This window comes from Thermobia domestica, chromosome 13 (genome assembly GCF_964235325.1).
Source record: "Thermobia domestica chromosome 13, izTheDome1.hap1.1, whole genome shotgun sequence".
Taxonomy (NCBI): Eukaryota; Metazoa; Arthropoda; class Insecta; order Zygentoma; family Lepismatidae; genus Thermobia; species Thermobia domestica.
In genome coordinates this window covers 215,943,161-215,961,159 of record NC_137466.1, presented here as the reverse complement: position 1 = coordinate 215,961,159, position 17,999 = coordinate 215,943,161, and the positions used below count along the sequence as shown (strand labels likewise).

The 17,999-nt window shown below is 34.3% G+C and overlaps 1 protein-coding gene across 1 annotated transcript in view; it reads right to left on the bottom strand.

The window, feature by feature from the left end:
- The window catches only part of LOC145667970 (sodium-coupled monocarboxylate transporter 1-like), a 50,545-nt gene extending 33,118 nt beyond the window's left edge, over nucleotides 1–17,427 (bottom strand). The window contains exons 1-5 of the mRNA XM_081735395.1: nucleotides 17,228–17,427; nucleotides 14,993–15,152; nucleotides 13,433–13,498; nucleotides 8,406–8,457; nucleotides 5,248–5,315 (exon numbers count right to left, since the gene is read on the bottom strand). Coding sequence (XP_081591521.1) covers nucleotides 5,248–5,315; nucleotides 8,406–8,457; nucleotides 13,433–13,498; nucleotides 14,993–15,152; nucleotides 17,228–17,427 — 546 coding nt within the window. The remainder of the gene's footprint in view (nucleotides 1–5,247; nucleotides 5,316–8,405; nucleotides 8,458–13,432; nucleotides 13,499–14,992; nucleotides 15,153–17,227) is intronic.
- Nucleotides 17,428–17,999: the final 572 nt, after the last annotated feature.

The following is a 17,999-nucleotide window of genomic DNA, read 5'->3' as shown; positions in this document are numbered from 1 at the left end:
CACTTTAAATTATAAGCCTTGTTCTTGAAGCGTAAGTTTCACTCTAAAGTAAACTGCCAATAATTATCATGCATTCTTAATATTTCAGAAAAATGTCAAAATTTCACGCTCTAAAAAGTGGTAGCCTAATCAGTGACAAAACTAGACATTTGGTGCCCAGGGCAAATTTTGCGATTAGTACCCGTTTCATCTACATCGACACCAATAAAGACACATATTAGTTTGCTGGCGCCGGGCAACTGCCCCGGTTCCAGGATCTTGTTTTGATCTGGCCATAGTTCAATTACTTTTGGTTACTTTTACCCTTGAGCTCTAAAACTGAGTAATGAATGTGCCTTTACGTTATTAAAATGATGAAGTGAGCACTCTATGAAGCAAAAAGAGGAAATATGTTTTTCTTTCTCTAATACCAGTGTTAGAACAAACATTTAAATCGGGACTCCTTACAGCAAAAGAAGTATACGTGGTCCTTTTCTTCCTTTCGTTTGTTTACCGTCACTACTTTTTAGAATTTGACGTGAATTCAAATACACAAACACTTCACACCCACAACGAATGGCCAAAGCTCAACGGTAGAACATCAGCTTAAGATTCGGAAGATGGTGTGATTGATCCCTCGTGGATAAATATTTCAACTGAGGAGATTACCAAGATTCTTCCTCGGTGACCCTATAGACTAATTTCCCTTATTTATATCCTGTTAGTCTCGGATGTTTCAAAGCCTTAAAATAAATTCAAATGTAGTTGAAATAACGCTACTATCCTGTAGTCGATGCTAAATTAATATTGTAAGTTTTGAGACTAGATTTGAAGGAGGGGCATTAATTAGTATATCCTGTTGAAAATCCATGTCACAACTGATTTACTGTTCTGCATAATTCCTACAATGTAATTTTCTCAGAAATACTTAATGCTTAATTTTCTCACAGAAATGCGTATTTTGACGCAGAATTAATATAAATCTGTGATAAAAATTGGTATTCACTGACTGAACTTACTGAATGGAATATCTGTAGACCATCCCACAAACATCAGATAACAGGATGATACAACCTGGTCATGGGAGTAGCTACACTTTTACACAAAACAGCATTACTGCCGCGACCAAATTGTATCATCTCGGTATCTTACCTTATGGTTAGTAATCAGGAGATTGTAACACTGGCTCTGTGATAAATTTCAGAATTTCTCTAGTAGTAGCAGTTTTGAGATTAAGCTACAGTGAAAATAGTTTGAAAGAAAATACTTCTGAAAGATTTATTTATAAAGAATCACTGATTTTTGTTAGCCTCATTTCCCCAGGCTTTAGTTAGTAGAATAGGTCAACCAAGCACTGACTCCATTTTCCTTGGAGATCACTAGTATCGCTTATTAACATCGCAGCAAAAGGTTTCTACTTAGTTGCCACGGCCAAGAGCGTTAGGAAATTAGACGTACTAGAGACAAGACCAGAAGGTAGACGAGAAGGAGAACCAGTACCAGTAGCAAATAGTAGGTGTTGGTAATATTCAGTATCTTAATTTTCTCGAACTATTGGGATACGAACAGCAGAGAGAATGACAGAAATAATAAAAACTTCTGTTGTCTTCTTTTACTGTATATTAAACAAGACCTCTCGATATTATTTAATAATAATAATAATAATAATAATAATAATAATAATAATAATAATAATAATAATAATAATAATAATAATAATAATAATACCAAATTATTTAATGGATGTTATGCATTTGTTCTATGTCGCCATAATCGATGGAAATTAATTACTTAGTGTACGAAGACTTCTTTCGTCCAACACGAGTGTAAAGTTTTACTGCAGTGCATGCTATCTGTAAGTAAGCATCTCTTATTTTAGGATGATTTTCAACATTGAAGCAAATCAGAATGCAGACTGATTTTGCTTTTGTTGTTGTTGTTGTTGTTGTTCTTTGTCGAAAACAAAAAAGACAACCAGAGGTTGAATGGAACGTTCGGATGCTGAGGTCAATGCATGCACCTTACAGATTTAGAAAAATTATATCTTGCTGTACTACAAACAGAAAGGAGCCTGAAGATTTTTGCTCGGAACGCAGACTACTGCAACATACGATATTCTGCAATTGGTAACTTTGTTGTCGAAATATGTTTCGGTAGAAGTTTAACTTGCGGCCACTATTAACTCATCGTTTGTCGACCTATAGCAGTATCACTCTGTGTGGGGGGCCGCTAGGGTGGCCAAGATTTTGAGCAAGGGGGCCTGCCCACCTTTGGCTCCACCACTGATCAGCAGGAAAGGGAATCTAAATTTACTATATGTAGGGAAGTTTTGCTCTCTTCTGAAAACACATAAGCACAAGTTACATTAAACATTAAACATAAGCATGTTAAATGTTATCACATTTTACTCCTTCATTGTACGTTTGTCACTTACCATCAGTCAATACTTGGGAAAAACATCTATTTTCATCGTTGTTGGAAGCCACACTATGTAAGTGCATTTACAACAAACTTCTAACAATCTTCACTTCGGCATTTTTGTCCATTCAAAACATTCACTACACTGCACTTCCCAGACTAATATCTTGTCCAAAATGCACCGTTTATGCCACGATCTACCGTTCGGTCAGTGAAAAACTTGTGTTTTTAAATTAATGTTATTTCGTATATTGTAAAACGTTCGCCCAAAACTTCCAATTTTGCTTTTTATCGCGCAAGGAAATCAATAAAATTATACATAGAATATCATAAAACATCAAGAAACTGAAAATTACTTAACACTTTGAGTGCCAATTCCGTATTTTTACGGAGTAGCTGATCTTTTATACACTGCGGATTCTGTATTATACGGAGTTAGCAGTTTTGAAATATCTCCTGGACTTCATAGTTCGGAATTTCGTCCATAGATGGCGTGAAGATCCTAATTAATACGTTGTTCCCGCCAGAGGCTTACTGTTTGACCGTCAAAATGGCGAAAAAGAGCCTATCGGACGATTCAATACCTTCAGTTTAGAAACAGAACTGAGCGACAGTGATGGTAATTTGTTTGAAGAAGACTTATTGTACAATTGTGAGAATGATCCAGACTACGTAGCAACAGAAATATCATATATATGATGTAAACTTGAGATAATAATTATCTTATTCGCATTCACATTTCTTGTACTACGTGTAAATGTTATTTCACATTTGTAATAGTTTTGTGGTTGGATTACAGAATATTATACAGAGGTGAGACAAAAAAAATCTAAAACGTTTGCAAAAGTGTGAAATTCATACCTAGTGTGGTGTGGGGTCTCCTTTTGCGTCCAAAACAGCTTGGATCCGACGTGAAATGGGCGTATACAGCTTCTTAATCGTGGTGTGTGGATTTTTGTACCATTGTTCCACCCAAACATGCTCCATTTCCTTGAGGGATGCTGGTGGAGGTAATGAGACCAAACTCGCCTTTCTAACTCAGACCACAATGGCTCAATGATGTTCAGATCTGGTGATTGTGGGACCCGGAGGAAGTGTGATAGCTCCTGGTCATGCTCCTCAAACCATGATTTACCGTTTTTGCAGCGTGATAGGGTGCCAAATCATCTTGATAGATGCCATCACCATCAGGGAACAATATTTGGGCCACGTGTAGAACCTGGTCCCCCAAAATGGCCTCATACGCCTTAGCATTCATTACTCCATACAGGGCTATGATGGGACCTGCAGAAAACCACGATATCACTGCCCACACTGTAACAGAATCACCCTTGTGCTTTAAAGTTGGGAGCAGACAGTCTGTATCATACGGTTGCGACAGTGTTCTCCATACGTAAACACAACCGGTTGTTGAAAACAAGGTAAAGGTCGATTCATCGCAACACATTACGTGTTTCCATTGCTCATGAGTCTACGCCTTGTGGTCCTTGCACCACTGCATACGTTTCTTCGCATTTACTGTTGCGACCAGGGGTTTGGCGATAGCGGCCCTACCATGAATTTTCATTTTATGAAGTTCGCACTGTTTTCAATGAAAGCGGGTTCTGTAGGCCGGAATTGATTTCAGACGTAATTTCCATTTAAGTGGTCTTCTTTTTAACTTTACAATCCGTTTTAATGCGTTCCGGTCCCTATCTGAAAGGATTGTCTTTCGACCACTGTTGTGCTTTGCAGACGTCGTTTGCCTATGAATTGTGTATGCCTTAGTGACATTGGACACGGTGCCTTTCGGTACCCCCACAATGTTCGCCAATGTTTCCACTGAAGCTCCAATCAGACGGGCACCAACGATCATGCCTCTTTTGAAGTCTGTCAGGTCGCCCATTTTACCGCACCACTTTCAGACCACGACACTCACAGGTGAACTGCTTACTGCTGACGGAAGAAGAAGGTCCACATGACACATTGAAAACTAAAAACGATCGGCAAACGCAACACGTGTGTACAGCGAGATAATTTGCTGGCGGAAAGACCTGTTATGTGTCATGGAGCGACCTGTTATGTGTCATGGAGCGTGTATCAAATTCAACTCCCAGTGTGATTTAGATTTCACAAAAACACAAGAAGTATTTACATAGTTCTTGAAATCATAGTATAAAGCCAATTTACACATCGTAACGCTTATAATCACGTTTAAAGTAGAATTCTTTCTATCGATCTTGCCATTGTTAAGTACATCTACGAAAGGTTTGTTTCGGAATATTCAAAAGATCGACTCTCTACGCTCCAAATCTCGCTCTAAGAGACTTTCTTCTGTCTTATATTCTGAAAATGGGTTATAAGATAACAATAAGATAAGATGGTGTCATATTAAATACCATGGCTGATCTGGGAAGGTTTCCAAACTTGTGTTTCTCAAAAGTTTCACAAAATGGCAGGAGCAACTGAGGTAGTGAGGAATAAAGCTACTTTCACTAATTACTATCAATACTATATAACACATAATTTTGGAAACTTTCTGACTAAATGTAGATATTGCATAATGGGATATACCACACGTCGCACAGAGAGAATATTTTAAATTAATACCTATCTGACAAAATAATTGGAAAATAATATTCCAGGACACAATATAAAATTTATGTCACTGATATAGCGTACATGTAATGTTAAATAAGTACATTTTACAAGGAGGTTGCATTAACTAATGAATACACATAGAAAATTACAACAAATATTCAAGTAGTGCTGGTTCTTTCCGTTTATGCGAAGCTGGGAACGCAAGCAACTTTTAGCATTTACTATGTGATATATTGTTTCAACAGGAGAATTAGGTAGCGGAATACTTACAACACTTGTGTAAAATATGCACACAATACACACCACAGGTGTCACGAAATGAATGTTAACCCCCGTCACTGAAATGAATGAAATCACAGAAATAGATATTAAGAAAGCAGGTGTTATCTAAAGTAGAGAAATATCATGGGTCATACGAATTTCATATTTATATTTTGTCTGAAACTTTGACAGAAATTAATTAATTTGTAATTGATTTTCAGTTATGTAAAATATGGTATGTCTCTATCAGAGAAACCTCACATGTTATTGTATGGATTAAACTGCTATAATATTTTCTTGCTTCCTGATTTAAAAAAAAATGCGTACATACACTTTCGTAACAAAATGTTTCAGCAAAAATGCAATGACAAGAAATTTCCAGTGAATAAGTTATAATAAAAAAAATTCAGAGTAATGATCTTTTTAAGTAAAATTCAATTAAAATATTACAACTGCGAATTTCCAATGTACTGGTATATTATAGTTTTTTGTATATGAGTATTTGAATAGGAGAGTAAAGAATGACTTTTACCCTATTACTATTTAGTGTCTTACTTCTTGTGATAGTCTAGTAAAGAAATGATCATGGAATAAGCAATTTTCTATCTATCTAGCTCTCTAGTCGTTTACCATTTACATCTTGAATCATTATTGAAAGGTCATTATGACCATTTATCTTTGCTATTGGTAACTATACTTATATATTTTATTAAAGCAAGTGATATGATATTCTAACATTGTCAATAGTAGCTTGTTTTGCCTAATGCAAAAGGTATATTCCCGTTGGATCAATACATATGCTTTGTAAGTGGTTGGTAAATTTGTACATATTCTTGCAACAAATTTGTGAAGGAACAAGTTGAATCCTTTCACTCGTTTGTTTATATCCACAGAAATAATTTATTTTAAAATTGAATAAGATAGGGAAAATTAAAAAAAAAAAGTGTTCAGAGTTTCTACTATCAAATTCACTGTCAACTGTCGACTTCAAGAGCAAAATACAAGTCGTACAATATAAACTACACTTCCAGAATCTTTCTTCTCCCGCAACACTGAAAGTGTGTTTTTCATAGTTCAAAAATTCTACGTTAGTAAATTACAATAAAAGGAAATAATTCACCCATAAAAAATGTATAAAAAATACTAGTAGTAAATTTCCAACTAAAGCTGCTAGTAAGTTTTAAAAAACATTGTATACTAGTAAATTTCCAATAATGAACTAACTGGCTAATTTTTAATGACACCACTGCTTCAATGAGAGGAACAATTTTCAAGCATGAATATATATATATATATATATATATATATATATATATATATATATATATATATATATATATATATATATTTAGAGGAAACGTTTGTTTATTTTAAATGTCAAACTACACATTTTCATTGGTTACGGATGCACAATCTTTAAAAAAGAAATAGAATTTCTGTCCTCCCATTTCTTTCTAAAAAGTACAGCTGTCTTGGGCTTAAACATAGATAAATAAAGCGAAATATATCTCCTTACAATTGATGCATCAATCATTAGGCTCTTAAGGACTTGTAGTAACCAGTGACGACGCCAGCATTAATTTCTTAGGGGAGCAGCTACTTTTCATACCAAAAATATTTTTGTTATGTTAGACTTACATTACAGTACAATGTGTATTTTATTTTTGTTCTCATATTATATAATTATAAATTAAACTTACTTCAAGTAAAACTTTTAACTAAGAATTCGCTCTCATAAAATGGAGATCAAGGCTGTCATAACATTTTTGTTCCACCAAGGAAAGTGATTCAAGTAAATTCATGAGGAAATCAGTGAAGCATTACGGGACTCTCCTCCGTTATATACAATGATGAAGAAGTAAGTTAGTTTAAACGTGGTGATTTCTAAATAGACGATGCTTTATATCCAGGGTAACCAAAAGCAGTGACTGTCCCCGAAATCGTGGATGCAATTCGTAATATTATTCTTGAAAATTGCAGAATTTCAGCAAAATGGGTGTCAGAAATTGTGGGCATTTCTCTGGAACACGTCAGTAGCATAATTCATAATGACCTGGGCATGCGCAGGTTCTCACCATAATGGGTTCCCAAAAAATTGTTACGAGATCAAAAGAGTGAAAGAGTAACGGTATCAAGGAAAGAATTATTTCATTTTGACCGTAATGAAGATCAATTTTGTCACGAATAGTAACCATGGGCAAAATAGGTTTGTATCACCACGATACTCAAACAAAACAATAGTCAATGGAGTGATAGCACTCTTTACCCCCACTTCCCAAGAAGTTCAAAATACAGAAGTAGGCTGAGAATCAGTTTGCTACATTCTTCTGGGATGAGGATGGAGTCGTACTCATAGACTACCTGCCCACGGGTCAGACATTTACGGTAATGCAGAATCTCTGCATGAGTCACAAAATGAGAGAAAAAATTAAAGTGCAAGGCTGCGGAAAAGGAAAATAAAAGAATGTTGTTCCTTCAGGAGAGTACACTTGTCCATCAAGCACTACAAACACAACTGACACTGCATGATCTACGGATTCAGTGTTAGATCATCCTTATTCCATAGATTTAGCTCCGTCTAACTATTACTTCCCAAACTAAAATAACACTTGAAAGACGCTACTTTAGATCTAATAAAGGTAATGCTACGAACAGTGCTGTGAAGAAGTCTCCATTGTTTTTAACTGGTCCACTGGAGCACTGTACAAGGAGTGTATTGAACCTCGGGGGTAGTATATAGAATAACTTAAATTTCAGCATTACCCGTGTACTCCCTCTGAGTTAGGCTACGAATTTTCCAGCAGCTGCTCGTGCATTTCTACTCGATATGGTAGACGTCACGTCATTGCTTTTAAGCAAAAAATAATTAAGGGACCACGAGTACTTTCCAATTACTAACTAAAGTTTAACACTCTGAAATCACGTTTTGTTGGGAGCAGATTAATTTAATTCCATAACAACTTTTTTTATCTCCTCCAAAAATTAAAATCTGGTACTCCGAAATTAAGCTGTTATAAGCCCATCGCATGAATATTGAATGTCGAGAATAATGTTTCAGAAGAAAAAGGTATAGAAACTTTAAATAAAATAAGATGCGCAAGTGAAAACTTCAAACCTAGATAAATACACAGAAAATTATTTAAGTTATATGACTTTTGTAAACTTACCTTGGTTAAAAGCAAGAGCTGGTACGTATATAACGACAGGCGTCCATGTAAGCTAAAATCATACATTAAAGAAAAAATAGGCTACATATTAAAGTTAGTACTTTATTACATTGTGAATCCTATTCATAATAATAACAAAGCATTTCCGTATGTGTGCAGCAGTAATATGGAAACCTCAAAACAGTTAGTTGCACAAACAGACAAAAATATGTATATATTGTTAATTCTTATTTTAGACGCAAGATGGCTCAGTCTGCCAAGTCATAATAGTTTACAATTAAGTTTTCGGTAATTGTGCTGCCTCCTACCTGGCGCAATGGGCTGCCGCTAACGTACAAACAATTTTCAGTTGAGCGAAAATCTTACTTGCGGCAAAAACTATTTCTCATAATACTCAAATACATTAATTCGCGCTTCTAGTTTGGAGCATAATTGACATGCAGTGTTGAATTGAGACTTTCGTACAAGGAGGGGCAATAAAAATTTAAGAGGGGACACTGTTCTAGATTGTAAAAGAGTAGCAGGAATCTGACGCAACAAAATACGCGACTTGTTATTATCTGGTTGGTTGCAATAACCAACATATTGCCATTTTTCATTAACTAACATTGTAAAGCGTTTTAGTGCGTCTGTATCTAAAGCCCGTGACAAATATCTTGGAATTTCAACTAAACGAATAAAACGCAAGCTCTGACGCGACGTTGCCGATTGCTAAGGGCTGTGGCTATGGCTAAGCAGACAAACTACAGCGCGATCAGGTGGCAGAGGATAGACGTGGATGTGTATAAAATAAACGTGGCCATACCGCTGGCCTGTCATTTGCTAGCAGCGTTTAAAGGAACTTCGAAAGCCGCCTTCAAATGCCAAGATGTTTGTCAAGCCGTTTAATTTTCAAACTTTTATTTAACTTTGACTTTATACGATGACGCGCTTTGTTACATTGAACAATTGGATTGGACAAAAGAAAAAAACTAATTGTTTTTAACAAACAAAAAAATCTTTGGTTTTAAGTCTCTTTTATTTCCAAAAAAAACATTAAACAGAAAAACGCAAATATTTTAATGCATATGTATAGATATTCTAGAGAAGGCTCATATATATTCTAGGGGCTCAGCCCCCCTTGAACGTCCCTGAATTCAACACTGTTGCCTTGTATTATGAAGTTCCGTGACATTTTCCCAAACGAAGGAGAGCTACAGTTGCGGAAAAACATTTTATTGTTCATGAAAACAAAGATCATCTTTATTTCAAACTTTTCGTACCTTCGTACGTTTTAGCCTTTGAATAAAGCTACGTAAAAGAAAAGTACTAAAGACAAAATGTAACTAGTGATTTGTAAATTCCCGGGCAGATATCTTTTGGGAATATTCCCGGGAAGATTCCACAAAATTGGAATTTTCTGGGAATTTATGTACAAAGAAAATTGCATTCTATTACTATATTATGATTTCAAAGTTAAATTCTTTTTTTCTCACAGTATATTATTAGTGTTGTCTCCAGACGATTCCTTAAAATGTATATTCTGAACGGTATTATGTTATTAACGTTTTATTATATTTCGTGAGTACACATAAATGTATAATTACTTACAATACGTTCTATGCACGTAAATATGTGGGTAAAATAGCATTGTAATCGCCCAGAGTATCGGGTCACTGTTCGGGTACCATTTATATGCAATCGCCTGGTCGTAGTAGTATTCTCCTGAGACCTGGACTTACCTCGGTAGCACCTTGAAGGACCTCTCCAAGAAGGGATTACAAGATTGTCCCCAAATTGCTCGTCGGTTTCAATGATAAAATGAGCATTAGGCGCCGAGAAGTTCGAATGTCACGTCTTGAAAACCTCACGGACGATCAGACGGTCATCCAAATCATAACACACACAAACATCACTCATACACACAACGAAAAAACACTGGGTTAAATGAACTACACTTATTTATTAAAATACTATTAAAAATAAAAATAACGAAGAGAAACGATCACAACACTTAACACTGAATACGTATAATTATTTCCATTATTAAAATGACACTTTACTTTTTCACTATATTGTAGCCCTTTGTCACTTTGATATGTATACATATTATAATTGAGATTTCACTATAAATGCTTTTCTCACACCATTGACGCACTTGGGGGATTAGCACTGGGGGAAGTGTCGCCGGAATAATCCCTCGTAGTAATCTACTTGCTGCTCCAAACAGTTCTGAAGAGTCGACACGAGTCTTCGGTAAAATTACATAATCTCCAAAGGGGAATGCTAATATTGGAGGGCGCGTTTATAACTTTACGCATAAGGTATATGAACCTGGGACTTATTGATTGGGGCTAGCCAAAAGAAAACGTTCTTCGCCGGCTAATAGCTAGTGCCCCTTAGCACAATAGTATACTTCATGCTTGACGCGACATGCGTGGTTGCTGCCTCGAAACATGGAGTAACAATCTCCGAACCAAGAGGTTCGAGATACGAATTGCGTTGGTGCATTAATCAATGTTGGCAGTTCATTCTTGAAAGCACTCAGGTTAAATCACCTGTATATACATGCAAATAGATCATAAAAAAAGAGTTGACGACAATTTTACTCCACTGGCCACCACGCACGAGACATTGCGATAGCTCGGGCGTGTGAAAGAACAGATAACGAACTGCTAAAGCGATGTGGCTGGTGCCATTCAGTCGCTTCTGCACTTGATGTGCTCCAATCGCAGTATATCCATAAACGATTAAAGAAAGCTCTTAATTCAGTTCCAAATAACCGTAGAATATATACTGTGCATATTAATAAGGCAGGGAGAAACACTGAGAGGCTTCGTCGCTTACTGAAATGTTCTCACCACAAAGCAATGTTTTAAATATATATATGAAAAAACGATGAAAGACTTGCGTGGGAAAGAAGCAATTCCTACCGAAGAAACAACTTATTTGCGTCTCAGAATAAAGTATAAATCGAAAAAATAATCACTATCCTTACGAAATGTACAGAGCGTCCACAAAAAATATTTCTATAAGCTGGCGGTGGCTATAGTATAGTAAGTCCGCATACTTTTACACTGTTAAAATGTCTAAATTTATATGTAAGTGGATTTTCTAAACATTCTACTATTGATATTATAAACATATTAAATTTTTATATGTTATAAACAAATTAGGTTTGATAACTGCCACACCATTCACATGTCTCACCATTTTATCAACATTTTCGCATACACATTTATGTTCACAATATTTGCAAGATAGTGACTTATCTTTATAATTTTCCACGTAACATTGCCACACACAAACTTTCTTCCTTCCTTCTTCTCGAAATTTCATGCGTTAATTCACATGTAAGAGAAGTCCGAGTACCTCTTCAGATATTCGAGTCTGAGGCAGCAGACAGACCGACGTCTATTACTAACGGTGGTTCGGGGTGCATGCATTTCGACATCACTTTACAAACTACTACGTTTTCATCATTTGTAAATTAGTATTTTGGTACTGTTTAAAGCAAATGGAAATGGAACTTTAAAAAATCATATTATTAGTTATATAAAGTACAGTCAACGAACTTTAATTTTTTAGCCTCTAAATTATTTAAAACCTAGAAGTAAATCATTATAAATGAAAATAAAGTAATTAGTCATGCGGTTCATATAATTTGGAAAATAAAGAAATGGAAGTAAATTCCTTCCCGGGAATTTCTATACCAGGAAAAAATCCGCGAATATTCATTTTTTATTTTACTTTCCACCGGGAATATTCCCACTGTCTATTACTACATGTAACCAAGATTAAAGGGGAGGAGGAACGCGGGGGGACGGCATCCCTACACGTTCAAAATTAACCATGGCATCCCCCCATAATTCCTTAAAAATTACAATGGGCGAAGATAGGCACGGAGTACGACGTGACATCATGTGTCCAACCTTTTCAGATTCACTTTTACCCCTGCATATAACATACATGCTTCGAAGTGTCATACTCTACAAAACAACGTATAGAAATAAAGTATAATGTCTTGTTTCAGATTTTTAATTAGCTATTTGTACAACTGACTTAGCTTTAATTCCAATGCCTTTTCAGACACCAGAACTTTATAAAAAAATACGCCGTCTAACGTTAAATCCAAACCATACGAACTCTAGTTGACAATCAAACGTGAATTAGCTGTGCCAAAAGTGCAAATATCAATCATTTAACAATGAGATCACTACTGTTTGTTCCTTAACCCACATGAAACTCCATAATTTTTAATTGATAGAACAATTTCTATTTTTTCTTAATTTCTAAATATTACCAATCCAAATCCAATAAAGAATTTAAAACACAGATTTGAATTTTGCAAATAAGATATCGAATTATGCAGTTATCGATATAAAGAAAGTATCCTACGTTTTAGAATAGCAGTTAGTCTATTTACTTGAGGGGGGCGTTCTTTGGTCATAATACATATTAAGATGTAAGGAGATTTTGTCTGAAAAAAGAGAAATCTAGATGCTTGGGAAGAAAATGCTGGTAAAGGCTTGCACAATCAATACTTATTTGTTTACGACATAAATACAAACCCACTTATTATCACTTTTCTTAAATGCTGTAAATGATATAATACAAAAACAGATATTCCTCTTTTCTAATATTCTTGACAATAAAAGTCATTAAATTTCGTCCTTATATGGTCACAATTTAATATTATCTTCAATACAAGGAAATTAACAAATGTGATGTTTTTGCGGGATTAGATTTCTTTAGAAACTCACGGATAATGTGTTTACGTCACACAATCTAAAGAAAAATACAAGCTTAAGCAAATAATGTATTTTTAAACTTCCTAACCTTTAAAATGCAAAATCGTGTTATTACATTTCCTCAAGATTACAATGACTATGAAGAGAGTAGCAAATTATGCAAAGTTTTAAGGTAATTTGAATGTTGCCTTAAGATATAATGTATACATAGTATATATACAATCACTTGCAATATACACTATTCATGTAATTCATGTAATTCATGTAACTTCAGAAACATTACATTTTAATACTCACAATTGTAATAGCAAATAGAAGAGATCCCAAAACACGAACACTTCTATTGAATCGACGATCTAAATACTAAAAATAAAAAAAAAAGTAATACAATGAAATGAAAATTTTGAAACACGAATCTATAAACATATAAAATAAGGATATGAGTATTGCGTTAACGATTACCAAATCTTAACAAAACGTTTATGAACTAAATTATGTTTACTTTTAAAAAAAAACTGAAGTAATTTGCTTTACATAAAACAATGAAAATCTCGGAACAAAGTGTGCATTGTATATCAAAATATAATCTCAAAGTTTATCTATGATTGAAAAAGAAAACAATTTGAAACATCAAATAAAATTTTGAAATAGAGCTACAGAATATAAACAAAATAAGTTCGTTCCACGAGTTGTGGGATAAAAAGTGGGGCTAAAGAATGAACTACTAGCTTATGTTCCTAAAGTTGTGTTTCCGTATGTGGAGTTGCTTCAACTGTTCTGGTAAAGAGCACAATGTTATGCCACTGTAGATAGGTGGTATCGTAGTGTGAAGAGAATAAGGTGGTTGCATGTGCACGTGGCTTGGAGTGTCGTAGTAACTACGACGTCATCTGAGCTACACGATATAGTAAAATAATAATAATAATAATAATAATAATAATAATAATAATAATAATAATAATAATAATAATAATAATAATAATAATAATAAAGGTGCGGTGTGTAAGCGACAATTGGAAATTCTTTTCTCTTCGATTTGTTGTTAATGCAAGAATGCGTAACTGTGTAGTGTACGGTTGCAGTAATCACTACAAAAGACCTAAAAGAACTAATATACAGCACGTTAGAGTTAAAAGAACAAAGAGAATATCTTCAGAAGTCGATTTCAGTTTGCAGCCGACAGGAGAAACTTGACTTAAAAATTATTACTAGTATTTAAAAACTAATAAAAATAAATGAAATATTGAGTACAAATTCCTTAAACACGTACTACATTTTCATGATGTAGTTTTTTGTAGTAGTACTAATAGTATACACAGTAATTAGTTGATTCCGTATACGAAATTCCCATAATAAGATTTAGAAAGATATGGAAATAATAATTAGTAACTTGTGAAAAGCAAGACTTCTATACTTCTTCTAGAACATAACAAACATACGTAAAAATGTAAACTTTTAAACTATAATTTTTGCAGTTTTGTAATAATTATTTTTATAATTCTTCATCTAGACAATCTGTTGCGGTTGGATAATTGCTAATGTCACTTCATCAATAAGTAAATAAACAAATAAATGACCAGTCCCAGTGCTCCTTTACCTTTGAGTAAGATATCCGATTTTTCGCAGATACTCCCAATGAAATAGCACCTATTTCATGGAAATTTGAACAAAATTTTTCCTACATTTATACCAGATCTTCAATAATGCTGAATGTGACATTTAATATCTGAATGCAATGTAAAATTTTCCTCCGGGCGATTCATTTTGACAATTCTCAGTGTTACGCTGTTATTTTCAATACCAATTAAAGTTCAATCTAAAACTAAATACAAACAATATATATATATAGATACTTACTTCATAAGTAGATGTGATTTGAAGTCGATGAAAGACTGGAAGATACATAAAGTGTATGATGAAACCCATTAATATCACGCCTAACATTAAAACATAATATTGTGTTCCAAACACGTAGATTTCGGAAGGAGTACCCAACAAAGTTATTCCAGAAACAAAGCTAAAAGATAATAATGAATATTAAGTTTTGAAATTCTAAACCAGACAGTAAACTTTACGAAGATTTAAAATATCTTTACAAACTATGCAGTAGTACAAGCAATATATCCACATCTTTATTAATTATCAAATGTAACAGATGCATGCCATGTGTTTGACAAAATCATATGAAGATTTTAGATCAATTATACAGTTGCTATCAAAAATATAGCTATCTCGTATCCTCAAAACTTATACTTGAATTGTTTCCATGTTCAGAGCAAATGAATCTTCTTGCGTTTCTATAAATTATAACAAACATAACAAACAAAAGACACTGACACTGACAAAGAAAGAAATGTCTATTATTGATTTACATGCTTTAAAATTTTTTTAATAATATTGAAAACTTTTTAAGTATGAGGCTTGTCTCGAAGCTTAACTAGACTTTGTGACTTACTATACAGCTGCATTTAATACCCAAATCTCTCTAACAGTTTCAATTTTAGTGTATTACTTTCACTGTTAGTCAAATCAACCACATGGTTACTTTCAGAACTTCCTTCAGTTGTGCTCGGTCTACTCAGTGTCTATGAACACGTATATTAATTAAGATCAGTAACACTTAAGTTATTTAATTATAGGAGCAATGGTACTGTGCTTCTGCAGGCAGTAGACAAAGATACGAATTCCGGTAGTCCACCATAATTTCCGCCTTAGGATAGGGAATAGAACTAAGCGCTCTACTATGAGACGCCATCCGTTGGTACCTTTAAGTAAGGCAGCACTATCTAATTCGGGAGATTGTATCATTAACGGCGTATGTTCTTATTAGTTATATGCATAAAATTATTCAATCAAATACAAGATTCAATTTGATATACCTTTAACGTAAAGTTGTAGGTCGTGTCTGTAAGTATGAATTACCAGAGACTCTGTTAGAAGGCAGAATGATATATTATACAATTAATAACACTAACGTACACACCTGCTACTACTACTTTCTTTTGTTGTTGTTCCCCACTATTGGTTGTTACCCTGTGCTAAATAATGGAAAGCAAATTGAAATAGATCACGTCCGTCTAACTTCTGATATTTGCTTCTCTCTGCGTCTTTTGACTTCACTACTTGTTCCACATTTTAAATTTCTGACCAGAGATTTTTATATGAAACTATCAAATGCGCTGGTGTGTTACTGCGGACAATATTAGCTGTTCATCCTTCTGCATCTTTCATATAGAATTCGTCTCTACACTAAGTCTAGCAAAATATACGACACGTAGTATGTGCAAATTAGTGTACTACTCCGAAATCTATTTCTTCCTTTTTTGCTAAGACGAATATCTAAAAACGCTCCAACATATAATTAATTATTTTAAATGAAAAGTCTAAGTATCAAATTACATGTTTCAAACTTCAAGAGATCTCGATATATATGGAGATCTTATTATAGTTATAATCCCCTTCTGTTTTCTTCCCACTCCTTCTTTTTCTTTCCGGGTCAATTATCAAAAAAACTTTAAACATGTGTCTAGTTAATGTGAATTAGAAATTTAAATACTAAACTTCATGTCTCTAACGTTTACAGATTTCAAGGTGTGGACATCTTAATATAAAAAGAATTCCCAACCATATTCCCCTGCTCCTATCCACGCAAAATTTCCAGAAAAATAACTTCTTAGTGCCACTTTATGTAAAAAACCGTATGAAGTATTAAAATTTCAAGTTTCTAGCTTAAATGGTTTGTACTGGCCACTGATCAGCCAGCCACTCAGGAACTCTTTTATAGATACATATTAAGTGTTGAAGTGTTAGCCTGTATCATAACCGTTTGGCGTAATTCCTACTTGTAAAGTTGTGCCTTCAGATTTTAAGGTTGTGGAATTTTGGATTGTGAAAAATTACAATGTCTGTATATGCATTTATATAAAGAAGGAATTTTCATTACAAAAATTTGTAATATCTGCGTCTGTAACCTCATTCAGCTACATATGACATCAAAGTTGAAATTTTACAAACTTTTAAACAGACAATAGAATCTACTTTTTTCAAGCTACATACATGATTATTACTGAGAAGTTCACCCCCCATACTTACGTGGCTACAAGCGAGAACGAGACAGGAACAGTACTCATACTGCGTCCTCCAACCAGATATTCGGCTGTTGTTTTTTGTTTAGCATAGAATCCATAATAAACACCAATAGCTCCAGAGACCACCAACATAACAGCAAATACTAAATAATCTGGCCAACCAAACCGGCGCATTTCAGCGCCCACCTCTTCCATAGTATCCATGTTTGAAAACCCTGCAATAGGTTAATTTTTCTTGTCATTCAAATCTTAGTTTAATTAGTACGGATGCTATATCCGCCAGTTAAAGATGATTAGTAGTGTTGCCAAGTAGTCGAAACGAGAAATAGGTTTTATCTTCTTGTCTAGCGAATTTACCACCAGACCAGTCTCGTCTCGACATTTTTCTCTCCATTGAAAAGAAATATAGAAACTACTTTTAGACACAGTAGGACACTGTACACATTACCAACACTCTTTGAACACGTCCAGATAACACATATTTACCCTTTGTAGATACTGTGTTGTCCAAGTATGTCCCAGATGTATGTATAAGAAATGCAACATGTATGTCATCACTTTGTTTTTAAACTGTTTGCCGAGAAGAAGTATTTTAAATGTCATACTAGATACACTAGATACATTTTCGGAGAAAGAACGCTTTTGGAAACGCGAATCACACTTTATAAACACACTCTCGATATATTTCCCTCTCATCATCTGTACTAAAAGAGTTTCAATGCTGTTTTATTTTTTATAGTGTTGTTTTGTAAATCTATGAACAAAATTCGTCTTGT